This window comes from Microcebus murinus, chromosome 4 (genome assembly GCF_040939455.1).
Source record: "Microcebus murinus isolate Inina chromosome 4, M.murinus_Inina_mat1.0, whole genome shotgun sequence".
NCBI classification, from domain to species: domain Eukaryota; kingdom Metazoa; phylum Chordata; class Mammalia; order Primates; family Cheirogaleidae; genus Microcebus; species Microcebus murinus.
Window position 1 is genome coordinate 13,027,869 of NC_134107.1, and position 17,304 is coordinate 13,045,172.

At 55.8% G+C, this 17,304-nt stretch overlaps 2 protein-coding genes across 2 annotated transcripts; one reads left to right on the forward strand and one right to left on the reverse strand.

The window, feature by feature from the left end:
* Window positions 1–3,782: 3,782 nt before the first annotated feature.
* Window positions 3,783–5,748, forward strand: CST6 (cystatin E/M). The gene is made up of 3 exons (XM_012778353.2): window positions 3,783–4,119; window positions 5,096–5,221; window positions 5,568–5,748. The coding sequence occupies exons 1-3, from the start codon at window positions 3,880–3,882 to the stop codon at window positions 5,649–5,651; spliced, it is 450 nt and encodes a 149-aa protein (XP_012633807.2). The 5' UTR covers window positions 3,783–3,879; the 3' UTR covers window positions 5,652–5,748.
* Window positions 5,749–8,445: 2,697 nt separating this feature from the next.
* Window positions 8,446–17,000, reverse strand: CATSPER1 (cation channel sperm associated 1). Its single transcript, XM_076001355.1, has 13 exons — window positions 15,806–17,000; window positions 14,574–14,786; window positions 13,829–13,942; window positions 13,494–13,641; window positions 13,126–13,217; window positions 12,848–12,991; window positions 12,636–12,699; window positions 12,373–12,445; window positions 12,200–12,257; window positions 11,323–11,342; window positions 10,648–10,706; window positions 8,613–8,727; window positions 8,446–8,472 (listed from the first exon to the last, which is right to left on the reverse strand). Exons 1-13 carry the CDS (start codon window positions 16,998–17,000, stop codon window positions 8,446–8,448), a joined length of 2,322 nt encoding a protein of 773 aa, XP_075857470.1.
* Between the last annotated feature and the right edge of the window lie 304 nt (window positions 17,001–17,304).

Below are 17,304 nucleotides of genomic sequence, written 5' to 3' on the forward strand. Positions count from 1 at the left end.
TTGCCTCCCCTGGCTCTGGCACTGGGACCTTGTTGGAACCCTGGAAGTCGTGTGTTTGCTTTGTTTCCTCATCATTTGCCTTTCTGTGGCTCACCCAAAGGCTTTGTCTCTGAAGGGGCTGGAACCTGCTTCCTCACCTCTTCCTTGGCACTCAGGCAGTGCCTGTGACAGGTGGGCAGGCCATGGACCCTTTATCTAGGCTCATACTGCACCCCAGACCAGTTCCTGGATCAGTCCTGGGACAGCAGGTGCCAAGGAACATCTAAAATGTACCTCGTGACAGTGTCACATCTCAGAAATCCATCTGTGACTCAGCGGGCAGGACAAAGGGACCAGGCCTGAAATGCTGGCACAGAAAGCAGAGCTGGGTGGTAAAGAGTAGGAGTCAGGTTATCTAAGTGTCAGCCCACAGTGCCCAACAGGATGTACCTGGTCCCCTACTAGCCTGGGGCATGAGTGGGCCTGGAAGTCAGCAAATGCTGACCTAGTGTACCCCAACCTCACCACCTGCTCTACCACTTGCTCTACCCAGTCGGAGCTTGCCCCCCTCAGCTGGTCTAGTTGTGAGTGCTCAGAGACAGCTGAGAGCTTGGGGTGGACCCAACCTATGCACTCTGGGTCCCTGAAGGGATCCTGCTGCTTCTGAAAAAGAAGTAGGGGGAGGTGACCTGGACCAACACAAGCCCAAGACACCTTCTCTCCCTAGCCCAGGGGCAGCCCAGATGGTGTGGAAGGCTCCCAGTAGGTGCTCATGATGGTCAACCCCTTTCCAAGTTGCCCCCTACTCTTCAGGGACCGAGTTGCTCTACTGTCACTCCCATCCTTGACTGATGGCAGCCTTGAAGAGCCAGCTAGGCTTGGTTCTGGGCCTTTCCTGCCTATGTGATACGGAGCAAGTCGCTTCACCGCCCTCGGCTGCAGTCTCCTCTGTCAGCAAGGACAGGGTGTGAAGATTCAACCAGCTCATCAACGCAAAGCCGCTGGCACTCAGCAGAGCTCCTGCACAGAGGGGAGCTTTAGTCACTGTTGGATCACCGATCTTGCCATAGGTCTCCTTTCTAGGATGTGTTGTGACAGGGAAAGGTGAGCAGAGCTCCAGAGGAGGAAATATCCTCTTCTCAGCTGAAGGTTCAAACAATGAGGTTTTGGGGGCAGCGAAAAGGCCGTGGAGGACCTGATCCCAGGGCCCTGCCCTGCTCATGAAGAGACCCATCAGGCCAGGGCCGAGAGACGGGTGCTGTGGGCAACCTGGGTTGGGATGTCTGGGCCACAGCAAAGCTGTGGTCAACCTCAAGCTCATGCTTGGCCCAGGCCTCCTTCTGGAAGCCAGAGTGGTCCAGACAGGATAGAGTCCAGGCTCTGGGAAAGTCCTCTCAGGGACACCCCACTCCCAGGGACCCCCGTGCCCCCACCCTTCCACCCTGGAACAGCAGACCTCATCCCTGTAGAGTAGCTCAGGACTCACACACCAGGACGTCACAGGCATATGGATGCCACTGCACGCCCTCTTACTGACCCTTCCCATTTGACCTCCCATTTCCTCCTTGCAGAAAGAAGTAATCACAGCTTCTGCAGAGCTGTTATGAGAGTGAGGGAACCTATGTCAGATCCCTGCCACAAGTTCTGGCACAGAGCCTAGTAATTGTTAATTTCTCTTCCCCCTCTCTCTTTTCTCACCTGCACCACTTCTAGCTGTGTGACCTCAGACAATTGTCCTGACCTCTCTGATTAACATTTTTTTATCTGCAAAATGAAGATAATGCTTACTACCCCAGGGTGCTTGTGAGAGTTAGCCGGTGAGTGAAAGGTCCTTGGAAACTGTTAGGTTATGGTGCAAAAGACCCTTTGGCATCAACACGAAGCAGTGACAGGTAGGGACAGTGCCAGTCAGCTGGGCACCATTGGCTCTTGGTGAGTCGGAGACAGATTCTATCCTGTCTGGACCACTCTAGCTTCCAGAAGGAGGCCTGGGCCAAGCATGAGCTTGAGGTTGACCACAGCTTTGCTGTGGCCCAGACTTCCCAACTCAGGTTGCCCACAGCACCCGTCTCTCACCCCTGGCCTGATGAGTCTCTTCACGAGCAGGGTAGGGCCCTGGGATCAGGTCCTCCACGGCCTTTTTGCTGCCCCCAAAACCTTACTGTTTGAATCTTCAGCTGAGAAGAGGATATTTCCTCCTCTGGAGCTCTGCTCACCTTGGCTAGTTTACCAGGGAGTTGTTGGAGATATGTGTGGCCATGGCTGAGCTCCAAGTGACAGGAGAGCAGACCTGGGGGAGCCCCTTGGGGCTGCCTCTCCCACATCGCCCCTGTGTGATCCTGGGCCTCTTCCTCTACAGGCTCCCTCAGCTCAGGGCCCCTGCTGGGCCTTTCCCACAAACTGGAGTCTGTCCCTTTAAGGCAGACACCTGAGCCCTAACAAGCCTGTGACTGTTCCTTGGAATCCCAGGGAGGTGGCAAGGCTTGTTTTTCACAGCTGGGCTGAGGGGGGCGGGGTAGCAGGCCAGCGGCTGGACTGGGCAGTGACCTGTTCTGGCCCAGGTCTCTGTGTAAGAAATCACTTCCTTTCTTGGCCCCGGATTCTGAGAGGCCCAGCATTGGAGGGGTATGTGTGATATGCTTGATGCCTACTTACACTATTCATCACAATGTCACTACCACTTATTAAGCACCAACTGTTTGTCAGGTACTATAAACTAGCACCTCTTATAAGCCCCAGTTAAGTTGGAGGCTTTAAACACTGACAAGATCTTAGTGCCCCAGGTAATAAATACCTGTCCCCCAGCAACATGTGGGTAAAATCGTCAACTGTGCTGCACTCTGATATGCGGATAAGGAATTCCAACAAAATCGAGACCGTTCCCATGTTGACTACTTCAATGCTGCTGTTTATGTATTAATCATTGTATTATTTCAAAAACATTATGGGCCGCCTATTTTGTTGGTACCTCCAGCACATACCCACTGTATCTACAGGTGACTCAGTCTTGAGCCATTAATGTCAGAACAATCTTAGGAGGTAAGAATTGTCACCGTTTTTCAGATGAGAACACTGAGGCTCTGGGAGGTCGAGGGATTTGGTCAAAGTCACCCAGTCAGTAAAATGGTAGAGCTAGTGTGATAGCTCCCTCCTTCTAACACATTCTTACCCTCTGGGTTCAGTATGATTTAAGAGCACATATTTGACTTAGACTGCCCTGGCTCAAAAACAAGTGTCACCAGTTACTATTTACCAGCTAGTGTCCTTGGGCAAACCAATTCTCCCTTCTATGCTGTTTCCTCCTCTGTAAAGTGGGAACATTAGTCATTGCCACTTCATACTGGCCTTGGGGGTTGAGCAGTGCGGGCTCAGTTGCAGTAATGTCTCCTGCTTACCTGCCGTCTATAGCACCAGGCCTCTTCTGAGCACTTTTCCCATATCAGTTCATTGACTTCGCACAACACCCTTTTTACAGAAGAGGAAACTGAGGCAGTGAGAGGTTAAATAACTTCTCCAAGGTCACACGACTAGGAAATGTGGCGATAGTAAGAGCTTGATCACAGCGGCTGTTTGTAGTTCATACTGGACAGCGCTGCTGTGAACTGTCCCTATAGTGGCACTAATTGCTGGAGACTGTCACCATCCTCTCCCTCTCCGGACTGGGTGTGCCCTGGATGGCAAGGGAGCCTCATGGCACACGGGTCTGTGTGCTGCCCCCTCAGCCTGGCGCGGGATCTCCCCAGCGTCGCAGGAGCTGGAGCGAAGGGAGGCGGGGGCGGCGCGGGCCTCCAGGCCCCGCCCCAGCCCCGGGCGGCTGGGCGCACTGCGGGCGTGGGGCGGGCCGGACAGGCTGCGGAGCCGGTAAAAGCCGCACGGACCGCTGGCTGGGCACTGACGACCATGGCGCGTCCCAACCTCCCGCTGTCGACGGGCCTGGCCCTGCTCGCGCTCTGCCTCCTGATGCTGTCCTGCGACGCCCGGAGCCGGTGGCAGGGGCACATGCTCGGGGAACGCCAGAACCTGTCGACCAGCGACCCGCAGGTGCAGAAGGTGGTGCAGGCGGCTGTGGCCAGCTACAACATGGGCAGCAACAGCCTCTACTACTTTCGCAACACGCACATCATTAAGGCGGAGCGGCAGGTAAGGGGACAGGGGCACAGGCCAGGGCAGACCAGGGCAGCGGTGGGAGGCCAGAGGTGCAAGATGAAGGGGTGCCACATGAACTATCAAAATAACACTTTCCTACAATACAGGGTACCCCAAAAGTTGCCGTACATAGGGAAAATGGGAAATTGTAACTACAATTTCCCAATACAACAGGAGCTATAATTTCTCATTTCTTTATACGGGGGGACTTTTGGGACACCCTATATTAGAAAACCCGAATTAATGGGCCAGGTCTGGTGGCTCATGCCGGTAATCCCAGCACTTTGGGAGGCGGAAGCCTGAGTATTGCTTGAGGCCAGGAGTTCGAGATCAGCCTGGACAATATAGTGAGACCCCCATCTCTACAAAAAATAGAAAAATCAGCTGGGTGTGGTGGTCCCTGCCTGTATTCCCAGCTACTGGGATGGCTCAGGCAGGAGGATCACTTGAGCCCAGGAGTTTGAGGTTGTAGTGAGCTATGATGATGCCACTGCACTCCAGTCCTGGCAACAGAGCAAGACCCTGTCTAAAAGAAAACCAAACCAAACCAAACCAAATCAAACAAAAAAACCCTCACAATTCAAAAAACCACCAAATTAATTCCAAAAATCCATAGTGGACAAAATATCTACATTTCAAAGGAACAGATGCACTCCTGTGTTGCACAACCCACCTCACTTGCTCCCATGGTCCCTGCTCTGACAGGGTGGATTGAGGGAGGAGGGGAGGCAGTTGGGGACATGGGCAGCCCCAGTGGCATGTCTGCCCAGGCTTCGGGAAGCTGTGTGCAAGTGGGTCTCAGCCTCCAGCACAGTTTAGGACTCTCCTGGGGATCCCCACCCCAGGTCCAAACCCCCAGGCCAGAGTGCTGAATGTGTCCCGGGGGCATGGGACAATGTGGAGGGAGGTGAGAGGTCAGGACCAAGAGTTGTCTCCAGGCAACCCTGACCTGCCCCCACTCTGTCCCCAGTTGGTGGCTGGCATCAAGTACTACCTGACGGTAGATATGGAGAGCACCACCTGCCATAAGAACAGAAGTGCTGGAGACCACGTCGACCTCACCACCTGCCCCTTTGCCGTGGGAAAGCAGCAGGAGGTAACAGCCGAGCACCCCTTGCCCAGTTCTCTGCAGAGCCTCAGACCCCCAGTCGTCCGGTCTGAACTGGTCTCGTTGAACCTGTCTGGCCTTCTGATGACAGCTTCCAGGCCAGGACAGGGAGTAGCAGGGAGGCTGTGGCTTCCCTGGGGAGTGGGGGAGTTGGCTACAAAGATCTGGGATCTAGCCCCAGCCATCTAACTTGATGTCCTTTGGGCCAGTGACTGTCCCTCTCTTGCACCAGAGTGGCACTGACAGGCAGAGGGCTGGCTGTTAGCAGTGAGTGGGCTCACTGACTCAGCAGTGAGGCTGGGCTCACCCTCCTCCTCTCTATCTCTCTCCACAGAAGCTGCGCTGTGACTTTGAGATCCTAATAGTTCCCTGGCAGAACTCCACCCAGCTGCTAAAGCACAACTGTGTGCAAATTTAATAGTCCCCAGCAGGAGCGGCGCAGGCGGTGGGTGGCCTCGGTGGCATGCATTTCAGGTCCATGGACATCTGTCGCAATAAATTGGCAGCATTGCTTATGTTGGCTCCTTCTGAGTGCTTCTCCCTTCCCCACTCCCACTTCCACTCCTGGCAGCTCCCAGCACCCCACCCCATGCTGACAGGCCACCCGTGCAACCCCGAGCTGAGCTTCTGTCCCAGCACCGATAGTGTGCCGAGGGTGCAGGGTTCAGCCCCCAAACCTGGAGTCCCCCAAATACTCCAGCATTGAAGGTATAGAGGGACAAACCTCCAGAGCCCCCAGACACAGCCAGAGACTCCCAGTGGTCTTAGACGTAAGTCTTAGAGGCAGACAAAGTCACAGAAGAGGGATGGTGCCCCAAGACTAGAACAGGGCTGTTAGGGTATCCGTGAGTCCTTTGAGTAGGAGCCTGTGCTCTGTACCCTCTCGGCACCCTGGAGGAGCTCAGGGGTGGCACATGGTGGCTTCAGCCAGGCAGGCCCCAGGAGGCTGAGCTCCCAGCATATAATGATTGCTATACTTGCATGTGGCCCAACGATGGCAGAGGCCCTGCAAGCCAGGAGACCATGAGGGATGGGACAGTGCCTCTCAAGTCCACACTGTGGGCCACACACTAGAGGGACTCCAATGCCTTGCCTCTGCAAAGTCCCCTGGAAGGGGCAGGACAGGAAGCCCCAGAGGGACAAAGCTCAAATCTGCCCACAGTAGGGATGAAGGATTATATTCAATTTAATGTCATTTAAAGAAAACAGTTGCAACATTTTTTTGCCCACTTGAATTTGTGGCTGCAATTCATACTCATGATATACACACCTCCACACCCAGAACCCAACACACCAGATACATACACGAAGAAACACGACACACGCTGAGATGCTGCTAGACGCCATACACCCCCCACCTAGAAAAACACAAACATAGCCTAGTAACTCCGAAGCCCAAGCAGGAATACACGGAAGCAGCACACTCCAGAGAAATAACCTGGAGAGGTACACACAGGCCCCAGACACACGACCCAGAGACCCGCACGCCACATGCAGAGATGTTCCTCAAGCACACACCCCTGCCTGGGCCAACGGCCTTGGGGGCACAAGGTGTTGTTCCATCAGGCCCAAGCAGGCAGCCCTTCCTTGGTGACAGGGCCTCACACCCACTTGTGAGCAGCAGCCGGGCTCCCAGACCCTGCCCTGTGCCCTCAGAGGCCATCTGAGAGTGGGCACGGGGAGGAAGGAAATAAAACGCTGAAGCCCACCAGGGAGTCTGAGGAGTGGAGGGGTTGCATTTGACAGGAGTCAGGGACACAGGGGACAACATCCAGCCCTGCTTCTGCTGCAGTCTGTCAGATGTGGCAGCTCATACAGCCCAGGGTATGTAGGGGGCCTGCTGCTTGGAAGGGCTCCCATGTGCCACCAAGTAGGAGGCCCAAGCATGGGGCTGGCACAGCGCAGGTGGCAGGAAATGTTTGTTGAATGAATGTGTGAGGTGGGGGGAGGAAAGGCCCAGGGATGCCTGCCAGGTGGCCTCTCCCCCTGGAATCTGTGCCCAAATCCCAGATGGCATTTCGTCTGCAGGGCTATTCCTGGGCCCTGAGCCAGCCAATGCCTTCAGCCAGGCCAGGGAGGGAGTTGCTGCTTCTGTCCTGAGGCTCTGGAGGCTCTGGTCCAGCCCAGAGATGGCATGTGGTTGGCAAAACTGTCCACTGTCCCTCGGCACTGGCTCCTGACTCCTTCCAGCCCGCCCTGCACCCTGGACTTGCCTCTGCTGGACCTGAGACAGCTGTCGTAGATAGTGGAAGATCCCTCCTTGGCTGGGGAACCCCCTGGGCCAGGCTGGGCATGAACTTGACTCAGTGTTAGGTCTCCAGCACCCAGCACAGGCCAGTGCCCACCCCTGTCACTCCCGGCCGTGGGGACTGGGGCTCTGGACATCCAGCCCAGGCTTAGGCTGTAAATGGGGGAACTCATCTCAGCCCAGGACCAGGCAGTGTGGGGAGCAGTCCTAAACCCCAACCCCTGCTTCCGCCTCCAGCAGCAGGGCCGCCACTCCACATCCCTGCCTGCCCCCCCCCCCCCCCCCCCGGGGCCAGAAGGACTAGAGCAGCCTCCACCCTACTTCCCCCACAGGGGCTCTGCAGTCTGATCCCAGGCTGGGCTGGGTATGGTAATGACCTCTGACCTCTGGTTTTATGATATCCCCATTGGGTTGGCACTCTTATACTGGATACTAAGGGTCCTGGCAGGCTGGTGTTCCTGGGCTCTGAGCTCCCATTGCTGGAGTCCACTGGTCTCCCAGGCCCTGACAACCCTGGGCTGTTCCAGCCCGTTCTTTTTCTCCTGACTCCTAGGCCAGATAGGCCTTCCTCCCCAAAGCAGGGTCACTGCTGCTCTATCCCCTCCCGGCACAGCTGGCACCTGAGCCTGGCCCACTGTCTGCATCACCCCTGTGGCTTCTGTTGATGCACTGCTGGGCCGAGCTAGGATGCCGGGCCGTGGTGCGGCCGGAGGGGATCCGAGAACAGCCCCTTTCCCAGGCAGCACTAGCACACACACGTGTGCACATGCACAAGGTCCCTTACTCTGTGCCTTGGCTCAGCCAGTGAGGACACAGGGCCATCTGGGGTTTTAAAACTCTGTTGAGAACCCAGCCCTGCAGGGCCCAGACAATCATTCCAGCAGATCCGGGGACTTGTCGTGACCCACCAAGGGTCGCAGCAGCTTGCCAGAGACTGAAGTCTATATCTGGTGTCCTTTGGGGGTCATCTACCGAAGTCCTCGTCTCCAGCCTGAGGGGGTCGGGGAGGCATGGAGCGTTGGTGAAGGAGCTGGTGCTGGCCTCTGCCCTCCCCAGTACCCATGTGACTGTTACTCGGGGCCACTTCCGGGCACAAGACCCCGAGGCCCCCCTTGCTCCTGCTTGGTCTACCTCAAATGTGACGTCGACAATCTCATCGATGATGAAGGCCTGGGAACGGAATTTCTGTTGCTGATTCTCCACGCCTGCCACCAGCTGCAGGTAGTGGAACAGGAGCTCCTGCTGCCTGGGGGAGGGGGAGGCAAGCTCTGGGCCCCCAGAGCCACCCAGATGGCTCTTCTGGCCTGTCTCTCCACTACTCCCGAAACTCCTGTCACCCTAGGCCTCTATTTCCGTACGTCTCCTTTTCCACATACAGAAAAGCCCCATGTCTGCCTGTGCCATGGGGCTTCTGACTATTCACTGTTTATCCTCCCAACCTCCTACCCCTCCACCTGCCCATTCGTCACCTGCCCACACCTCTCCACGCACCCACCTGCCATCCACCCATCTCCTTATCCATTTACCCACTCTGCCCACCTCCACCCGTCCACTCCCCTCTCCCTCTGCCCCCTCTGTGCCCCGTGTCTCCACCCCACCATGCTGTGTGCGCAGTCATACTCCCAAGCACTCCCCCACCCATTCACCCATTCACCTCCCCCATCTCATCAATCCGTCCATCAAAGAGCATGGAAAACAACACTGCTGGTGCTCTAGGACATAGAGAGGAATAAGAAATAGTTCTGCCCCAGAGCCGGACAACCACTGGCACATCGTGGTTGGTGCAAATGTGGGTGTGGAGGGGTGTAGGGGAGGGAAACTTCACCAGTGCTGGGGTCTGCAAAGGGTTCTGGAGGAAGCTGAGTTTTAAAGACACATGAGGGTTTGCCAGGCTTGGGCAGGGTCCCTGGTGCTCCAAGGTGTGAGTTCAGGAGGAGCATAAGAGGGGGGCCGGGGCAGCTTTGGGGAGGGCTATTTCAGGGAGTGGATGAACTGCAGGTGGAGATACCTGGGAAAGGTTAAAGCAAGGAGCCTGGACTTATCCTAAGGGGGCAGGAGTTCAAAATCGGGGTAAGAGGGAGAAGGCAAAATGGCACTTAACAAAGACCCCTCCTGGCAGAGGTGGACCAGTGGGGAAGTTTGGAGGCCAGCAAACCCAGAGGTGCCAAGGGCCCAGACCAGCATGGTGGCCAAGGAGCTGCAACAAGGACGACGGACAGGAGAGCAACCCAGGAGGTGAAGCAACCAGGATTGGACCTCGGCTCTCCCAACTCTTGGCCACCTGAGCCTGGCATCAGCAGGCAGAGAACATTCCAGGCAGAGAGAACAGCGCAGGCAAAGGTCTGGAGGTAGAGAAGTACACGCTGTGCTTAGGAAACGGCGTGCGTGAAGCAGACATGTGCCAGGAATGGTCGTGGCTGCAACGATGCTAGGGAGGTTAGCTCAGGCCTGATCCGATGGCCCTGACCGGGAGCCACAGCACTTGGGCTCGCTTTGCGGGTGAGAGGAGCCCAGAGGAGGCCAGCAGCCAGCCTGCCCCGGGAGCTGGATGGGAGCCAGTCTGGACCGGGTAGGGCAGGGCCCAGCTCTCAGAGCGAAGGATCTCTGGGGGGCTGCGCCTGAGAGCCAGGAAGTGGGAGCCTGTACTAAGGACCCCAGTCATGAGCACAGTCCCCAGCCATGAGTCCCCAGTTGTCCTGGCCCAACTGGCCACTCAAGCCGACAGGAATGGAGGTTGCCCACCTGGCCCCCAGGCCTTTACCCAAGCTGTTCCCGCCACCCGCCTCCTCATTCCTCCACCTGGCTGAAGTCCACCAAGCCTCTAGGACCCAGCACAGGCCTTTAGAGGTGGGGCCCCCATGGGCAGGGACTGAGTCTGTGTCCTCTTTGGGTCCCTGGAGCCCTCACAGGGCTGCCCCTGACAAAGGTCGGATGTTTCTTGAGTAAAGGCGTGAACGGAATCCCTGCTGGTGGCTGGCACGGGAACCTCTGGGTGTGCAGGAGCCACTCGTGGTCTTCACGTGCCACCCCCGGGCGGATACACGTGAGCCTTAGTGCTCCGTCCCCCTTCCGGGGGGGCGGGCAAGGTCCCTTCCCTCCAGCCCATGGCCGGGCTCCCAGACCTCTCCCTCAGACCCGCGACCTCCCCTCTCCTGGCCTCTCTCACTTCTTCGTCATGGCCCCAAACTTTTTCTCCAGGAGCTTCTTCATGGCGCTGTCACTCAACTCGTCTCCATGCTCTGGATGTAGAGAAGGGGGAGGTCAAGAAATCACCTGGATTCGGAGAGGGGGTGGGGGAGACCCCATGTGTCATGGAGACAGAGGCCAAAGGAGCTTGCGTCTGGGACACCTCCAAAGGGGCTGCTTCTCCAGGCAGGGCGTGTGTGGCAGTTTTGTTTGCCAATCCAGCAACCATTCCTTCTTCTTCCCGTAAAAGTGTCTGAATTTTCCTGAGGGGCCACCTCCATCCCTTTTCAATCCACGCTATCTAGCTGGGGTTGGTCCCAGCCCCCCACCCTCTCCGAGGACACGTGACTCAGGTCTGGCCAATCAGAACAGCCTATCCTTTGGGCTGCAGTGACTGGTTCAGAATTATGTACTAGGGGGTTTATTTCTCGGACTTCATTGGCACTAGGGTTACAGAGCACAGAGAATTAAAATAAAGAAGACCAAATTCTGATCATGATTTGAGTCCTGGATCCAGCCATTCCTGAAAGCCCATGTACCCTCAACTTGCTAAGTAATTTGAGCCAATTAATTTCTCTTTTTTTTTTTTTTTTGAGACAGAGTCTCGCTTTGTTGTCCAGGCTAGAGTGAGTGCCATGGCGTCAGCCTAGCTCACAGCAACCTCAAACTCCTGGGCTCGAGGGATCCTTCTGCCTCAGCCTCCCGAGTAGCTGGGACTACAGGCATGCGCCACCATGCCCGGCTAATTTTTTATATATATATCAGTTGGCCAATTAATTTCTTTCTATTTATAGTAGAGACGGGGTCTCGCTCTTGCTCAGGCTGGTTTTGAACTCCTGACCTTGAGCAATCCGCCCGCCTCGGCCTCCCAAGAGCTAGGATTACAGGCGTGAGCCACCGCGCCCGGCCAATTTCTCTTTTTGATTAAGCTGTTGTGAACTGAGCGTCTGTTGCTGATGGAGAGTGCAGGTGAGGGGCCAGGTGATCTCAGAGGACCCTTAATTCTCTGGTGTTGATAATCCTAAGAATGGAATTCCGGAGCTCATATTCTGAAGTTCTGAGAATCCTTAAGCAGGAAGTAAACCAACTGGTTCAAAATCAATTCACCCAGGAAATCAGGGGTGTGAAAATGAACATGCACAGGAAACTTCATTTTTGTAGACTTTCAATCCATGTTGAATGACTCCAGACAAGTGTGTATAACCTTGACAAAACCCACGAAGGCAGTTGAAACCATCCCGTGGAAGACCAATTGCTATGAACTTTATAAGTTATTAACAGAAATGGGGGTTTGGTGAATTGTAAGTTGGCCAATTAGTCTTTTCCGAAGTAGGTCTTTCAAGAATTCACTATCAGTTTAATCGGCTTTGGGAGAATTGTCCTAGAGCCCTAAACTCTGTAAGGCCTCCCGAGGCTCAGATTCTAAAACTCAGAACTGAGCCAGGCATTCTGTGCCTGACTGTGGAAGGAGGCTGAGGGCCTGGGGAGGTGAGCACAGCCTTCGGGCAGGCCGGCGTGGGCAAGGTCAGTACCTTGTTTGAGCTCTGTCAGTGAGTCCTCCAGCAGCTTCTCTTGGTTTTGGGCAGCCTTCTGAGAAGAAAAGCCTCGGTCCTGCTGGAGTCCCATGCCCACCCATCCCTGTAGCACCCTGAGCCTCCCTCTCGTGCTTCCTGATCTGGTCCATCTGCCCAAACCCACTTGGTACCTCTTGCTGCAGTTTCTCCAGGCCTTTGAGCAGTGCCATCTGGAAGTTATCCACCAGGACAGCAATCACCAGGCTGGGGAGGGCACAGCGGGGGCTCTCAAGGAGGAGGCCGTAGGAGAAGCCCTGCATCCCCCCGCACCCCCCACCCCAGCCCCTGGGTTCTGTGCGGTTTGGCCAGGGTGAGAGGGCTGGGGTGGAGGTGCCCAGGGGGAGGCGGGGGAAGGGGAGGGAAGCTGGGCAGCAGAGCATGGTGGGGGCCTCACTTGAGGAAGATGAAGTATTGGATGATGATGTAAATCATGAGAATGGGAATGATGTACCAGGCGCCTGGGGGAGAGTGGGAGAGAGGGGGTCCATGCGTCTGTGCTCGCCCGGCCACATCACACCCCTGCCAGCAGATGGGGTGGCTGAGTCTTCAGGGTCTGCCCCCCCTAGCCAGTCCCCTGTCCTCCCCGCAGCCAGGGGCCTGCCCCACCCTGAGCCCGGCTGTCCATGTAGATGAGGGACCAGTCGTCCAGAGTGAGCATGGTGAAGAGGGTGAAGATGGTGCTGAAGATGCTCTGGAAGCGCTTGGGATCAGATTTGCGGAACAGTGCCCGGAGTACCACGGAGAAGAGGACTGGCTGTTCAGGGCCAAACCAGGCTCCTTGGTCCTATCCTTGCCCCAGGGCCCCTCCTCCCCCAGTCCCGGCTGCCCCCACCCCTTCCACTACAGCCCCCAGCCCCCTGCTCCCAGCCCCCGGCACAGGATACAGAGGCAGGTAAACATGAGGATGAGAATGGCTGCGATGGATGAGAAGGTCTGGGCCAGGGTCCCTGTCATTTCATGGAGGCTGGTCAGGATGCTGTGGGCAGAAGTGGAGAGGGGGGCCGAGTCAGTGGGGGTGGTGATCTGTGCCCAGCAGCCAGAACCGGCACTGAAGGCAGGAGGGCCCTGATTTGTGGGTGACTTGGGTGAGTCCTGGCCCCTCTCTGGAAAATGAAGAGATTGATCCCACTGGAGGGTGGGAGGCTTATCAGAATCAGGCTTGGGTCTTCAGCTCCTGACCTCCATCCTTGGGGTGGTCACAGTGGACCCTGGGAGGCCCCATACCAGGGTGGGCAGCCGTGGCTGCACTGACCTCAGCTTCCGCAGGACCCGGATGGCCCTAAGGGCCCGAAGGCTCTTTAAGACTTTGAGGATCCGGAAGACGCTTAGTTGGTACATGGAGAAGGAGTAGAGCTGCAAGAGCGTGAAGTCCAGCATAGCGACGATCACGATGAAGAAGTCTGAGGGGACACAGGTGCTCAAGTGTGGCAGGTTCCTGTGGGCCGCTAGCCCGCCCCACAGCCTCCTGATGCCAACACCCCGTCCCTGCCCCTTCCATCCTCAGCCTTCCCCAGACAGTTCAGTGGCTCCCGCCAAACACACATGCAGGCACGCACACGCACTGCACCCAGCCCCAGCCCCACACACCCAGATTGTTCCACACATCACGAAAATACGAGAAGCCCAGGGCGATGATCTTGAGCAGAGCTTCCAGTAGGTAGATGCTGAAGAAAATGGCGTCCAAGACCGTGAAGTACCACTCTGTGGGGATACCAGGGGGTCACTCATGGCCGCCCCCAGCACCTTTTCCTCTCCCCTCACCAATGGGACCTCACACAAGCCCAAATATCTTGGCTCTCCCTGGCTCTGCCCTAAATGGCTGTGTAACTTAACCACTCTGTGCCTTAATTTTCTTGTCTTTACAACGTGGATAATAAAACTCTGCCTGATAGAGTTGTTGTGAGCATTAAATGCATTTAACACAGGGTTTAGAATTGAGCCTGAAACTGAGCTGTGGTAGGTCCTTTCCTTCACCCTGCCGGGTGGCGTTTTAGGGACCAGCCTTCCCAGGCGTTCCACTCTCACCCTCCTCAGCCTCCTGCCCTTGGCCTTCTCCTCCAGTCTCCTGCCCTTCCTACAAATCCTGGGTTCCCCTCACCCTTCCTGCTCAAAGCAGCATATTCAGAGTGACACGCCCCCTGGTGGTTTTACCGCGAACAGCAGGTCGGCAGTTCAGCTAGTGTTCGAATCTTTCTGAGCCTCATCTTTAACACTGGGTGAAGATCAAGTGAGTTAAGTTTTATAAATGGCCCGTCACTTGATCAGGCCCACAGGAGGTCCTGGAACAGCATCAGTGGGCTTCTCCATGTCGACAGGGCTCCCTGGCTCTTACCACCCCGGATCTCCACTTGGGCGAAGGTCTGAACCACAAGCATGATAGTGTTGAGGCAGATGATGAAGAAGATGAAGAATTCAAAGACCAGGGAGTGGGTCAGGTCCCAGATCATTTTCCGGAATTGCTGAATGAAGTAGCTTAATTTTTCCCACAGCCACTGCAAGAGGTTCCAAGTGTGTGTCTTCTTGTGGGCCCGCTGAGACCGGCCGGCTGTAAGGGGGCCAGAAAGTCAAGTCTGTTTAGATGGGGGACATGGGGGTCCCAGGCACCCTCCCAGACAGGGTCAAAGTTCCTTGTCATTCCTGCCTGATCTCCTGCCATCCACTAAGGTGCCTCCGTGCTAGCCAGTGTCGGTATTGGGGCCACAGGCCCCACTCCTTCCATGGCAGGTGCCAGCCTGTTTGGGAGTTGGAGTTGGCTGGAGTGGATCCCGAGAGCTCCTGCTCCTCACCTCCATGCCTTTCTTTGCTCACATGGCAACTTACACATGGAAAATCCCCCTTCTTGACACCCTATCCTCTTTGTAAATTCACCCTCTCTCTTTAAGATCCTGCTGAAATAGTCCCTCTTCCAGCTGCCTTTCCTGTCCCCATTCAATAAGACACTCACCCTCCCTGCTTGTTCGTGAGACTGTTGCCATGTTTACTGAACTACTGGGAACCAAGTCTGGGTGTTGTGAGTTAACAGGCAAGGTTTCTCCCTGCCCTCCAGTAAGGCCTCATTCAGGCACTATCTCCTGGGCTCTGTCCTCATGCAACTCCCAGTTTAGTGGGAGAAATGTGGACAGATAGAATCCACAGTGGTAAATGTTCTCATGTGGAGGAGGACAGGCCCCTATCACTGGATAGTTTGTGATTGGTTAAGTGGCCACTCCTAGTCTTGGAGCCCCTTGAGGGTAGCAACAGTATTGGATTTTTCCCTGTGCTGCCAGAGCCCTGGCAGGCTGTACACCCACATTCATCAAGAGTCAATGTATGAGAAGTGAACGTGTGCATGAACAAAGCAGTGACTGAATCAACACACATCTCATGGCCTGAAGAGGTGCATAATTCAAGGAATAAAAGATGGGATGATGAACAATCAGGAGAGTGAACAGCCAGTGAACTACATATGCAGGTGAGGGTCAAGTCTCATGATCTGTGGAAGGTCAGCGTGGGGGCCGGGGCAGGTTTGGAATCTAGGCCAGGCTGTGGGAGTTGGGGGGGGAGGGATGCCTGGGAAAGACTCACTTTTGCGCTTCTGAAATTGCTCATCTTCTGTGTCCCAGGTTTCTGACACTTTGGAGGAGAAATCCTTAGGATAGACTTTGCTAGAGAGCTGGGAGCCCATCGAAGTGAGGGCCTGAGTTACGCTGGAGGCCGCGCTCCCAGGTGATGCCCCACCACGTTGGGGAGGTGTCATAAGAGAAATGGCAGAGGTGAGGGTGTGCGGCACAATCAGGCTGCGGGTCTCGTGTGGGGTAGAGAGTTGGGAAGCAACCCGAGGGCGGGAGCCTTTACTAAGGACAGGCTTGAGTTGGCGATCGTTGTCATCGAACTGATGCGAGCTACGTTGGGACTCGCTGTGGCGGTGCTCTCTGCGGTGGTGGTGATCTCCGTGGCGGTGGCCTCTGTGGTGGGAATGCTCACCATGGCGGTGGCCTCTGTGGTGGGGATGCTCACCATCCTGTTGCTCACTGGGGCGGCGATCACCATCATCATGCTTGGTTTGCTGGCGAGGTAAGCCTTGATGGGAGGCCCCCTCGAACGAAAGATGGGAGGCATTCTCTTCATCTTGAAGAGGCCTCCCCTGGTGGCGGGCTTCACGTTGACGGGACTGGTTATGGAGGAGCTCATCAGGGTGGGAAGTCTTTCTGAGGTTGTTGGACCCATTGTGCTGGGAGGATCCACCATCAAAGAACTGGGACAAATTCTCATCAAGTGGTTTGGGCCCACCCTGAGAGGGGGGCTGGCCATGGCGGTGAGACCTGCCATAGTGGGAGGGTCTGCCGTGGTGATGAGATCTACCCTGGTGGGATCCAGCATGCTGGGCCCCACTGTGATGCATCCTGCTACCATAGTGGTGCTCATCATTGAAGTAGTCCTCTCCAAAGGCAGGATGGGGAGAGACAATGTCATGAGCGGCAGCTGGACCAAGGGCTGTAGGGCTGTAGGCTCTACCCTGGTGCTGAGATTGGGAGGGATTGTCGTGAAGGTCTTGGAACTCACGAGAGTGGTGAGACCCACCGTGATGGTGGGGTGTGCCATAATGGCCGGACTCACTGTGGTCATGGGCCATCCCGTAGTGAGGGGACCTATGGCGGCGGTGAGCTCCACTGTGACCTGGCCTGTGGTGTGGGGACGATGAGAGGGGCTGAGAGAACATGTCCAAGTTATTGGTGTCTGCCTCATTTTGAGCCTTTTCAGACATTGAGGTTTGATCCATGACTGTGCTAGGATCCCTGGAACAAAGAGAGATCAAGACCTGGGCCTAACAGGCAGCTCCTGGATTTCCCTTCTTTCCTAAGCTGAGCTCAACACAAACTGCAACGCTGGGCTTCTAGGAAGGCCTGACTATTCTCATGGAACTCTTCCTTCTATGATGTCACCAGTAGGCCTGGGCCTAATTCCCAAATGCCTCCTCCTGGGCTGTAGTTCAGAATCAGGAATTACTGTGTCCAGCTCCCTCACGGTAAAATGAGGAAAACGAAGTCAAGAAAAGGGAAGGGCTGGCCTAAGGTGACCCAGCA

What these genes read in the sequence shown, in the direction of transcription:
- CST6 (XM_012778353.2), top strand. Translation starts at nt 3,880, where the DNA reads ATGGCGCGTCCCAACCTCCCGCTGTCGACGGGCCTGGCCCTGCTCGCG. An exon ending in TCATTAAGGCGGAGCGGCAG is followed by an intron (nt 4,120 to 5,095) that starts GTAAGGGGACAG and finishes CTCTGTCCCCAG; the next exon opens with TTGGTGGCTGGCATCAAGTA. An exon ending in CCGTGGGAAAGCAGCAGGAG is followed by an intron (nt 5,222 to 5,567) that starts GTAACAGCCGAG and finishes CTCTCTCCACAG; the next exon opens with AAGCTGCGCTGTGACTTTGA.
- CATSPER1 (XM_076001355.1), bottom strand. Translation starts at nt 17,000, where the DNA reads ATGGATCAAACCTCAATGTCTGAAAAGGCTCAAAATGAGGCAGACACC. An exon ending in CCAAGTGGAGATCCGGGGTG is followed by an intron (nt 13,943 to 14,573) that starts GTAAGAGCCAGG and finishes GTATCCCCACAG; the next exon opens with AGTGGTACTTCACGGTCTTG. An exon ending in CCTCATGTTTACCTGCCTCT is followed by an intron (nt 12,992 to 13,125) that starts GTATCCTGTGCC and finishes CTGAACAGCCAG; the next exon opens with TCCTCTTCTCCGTGGTACTC.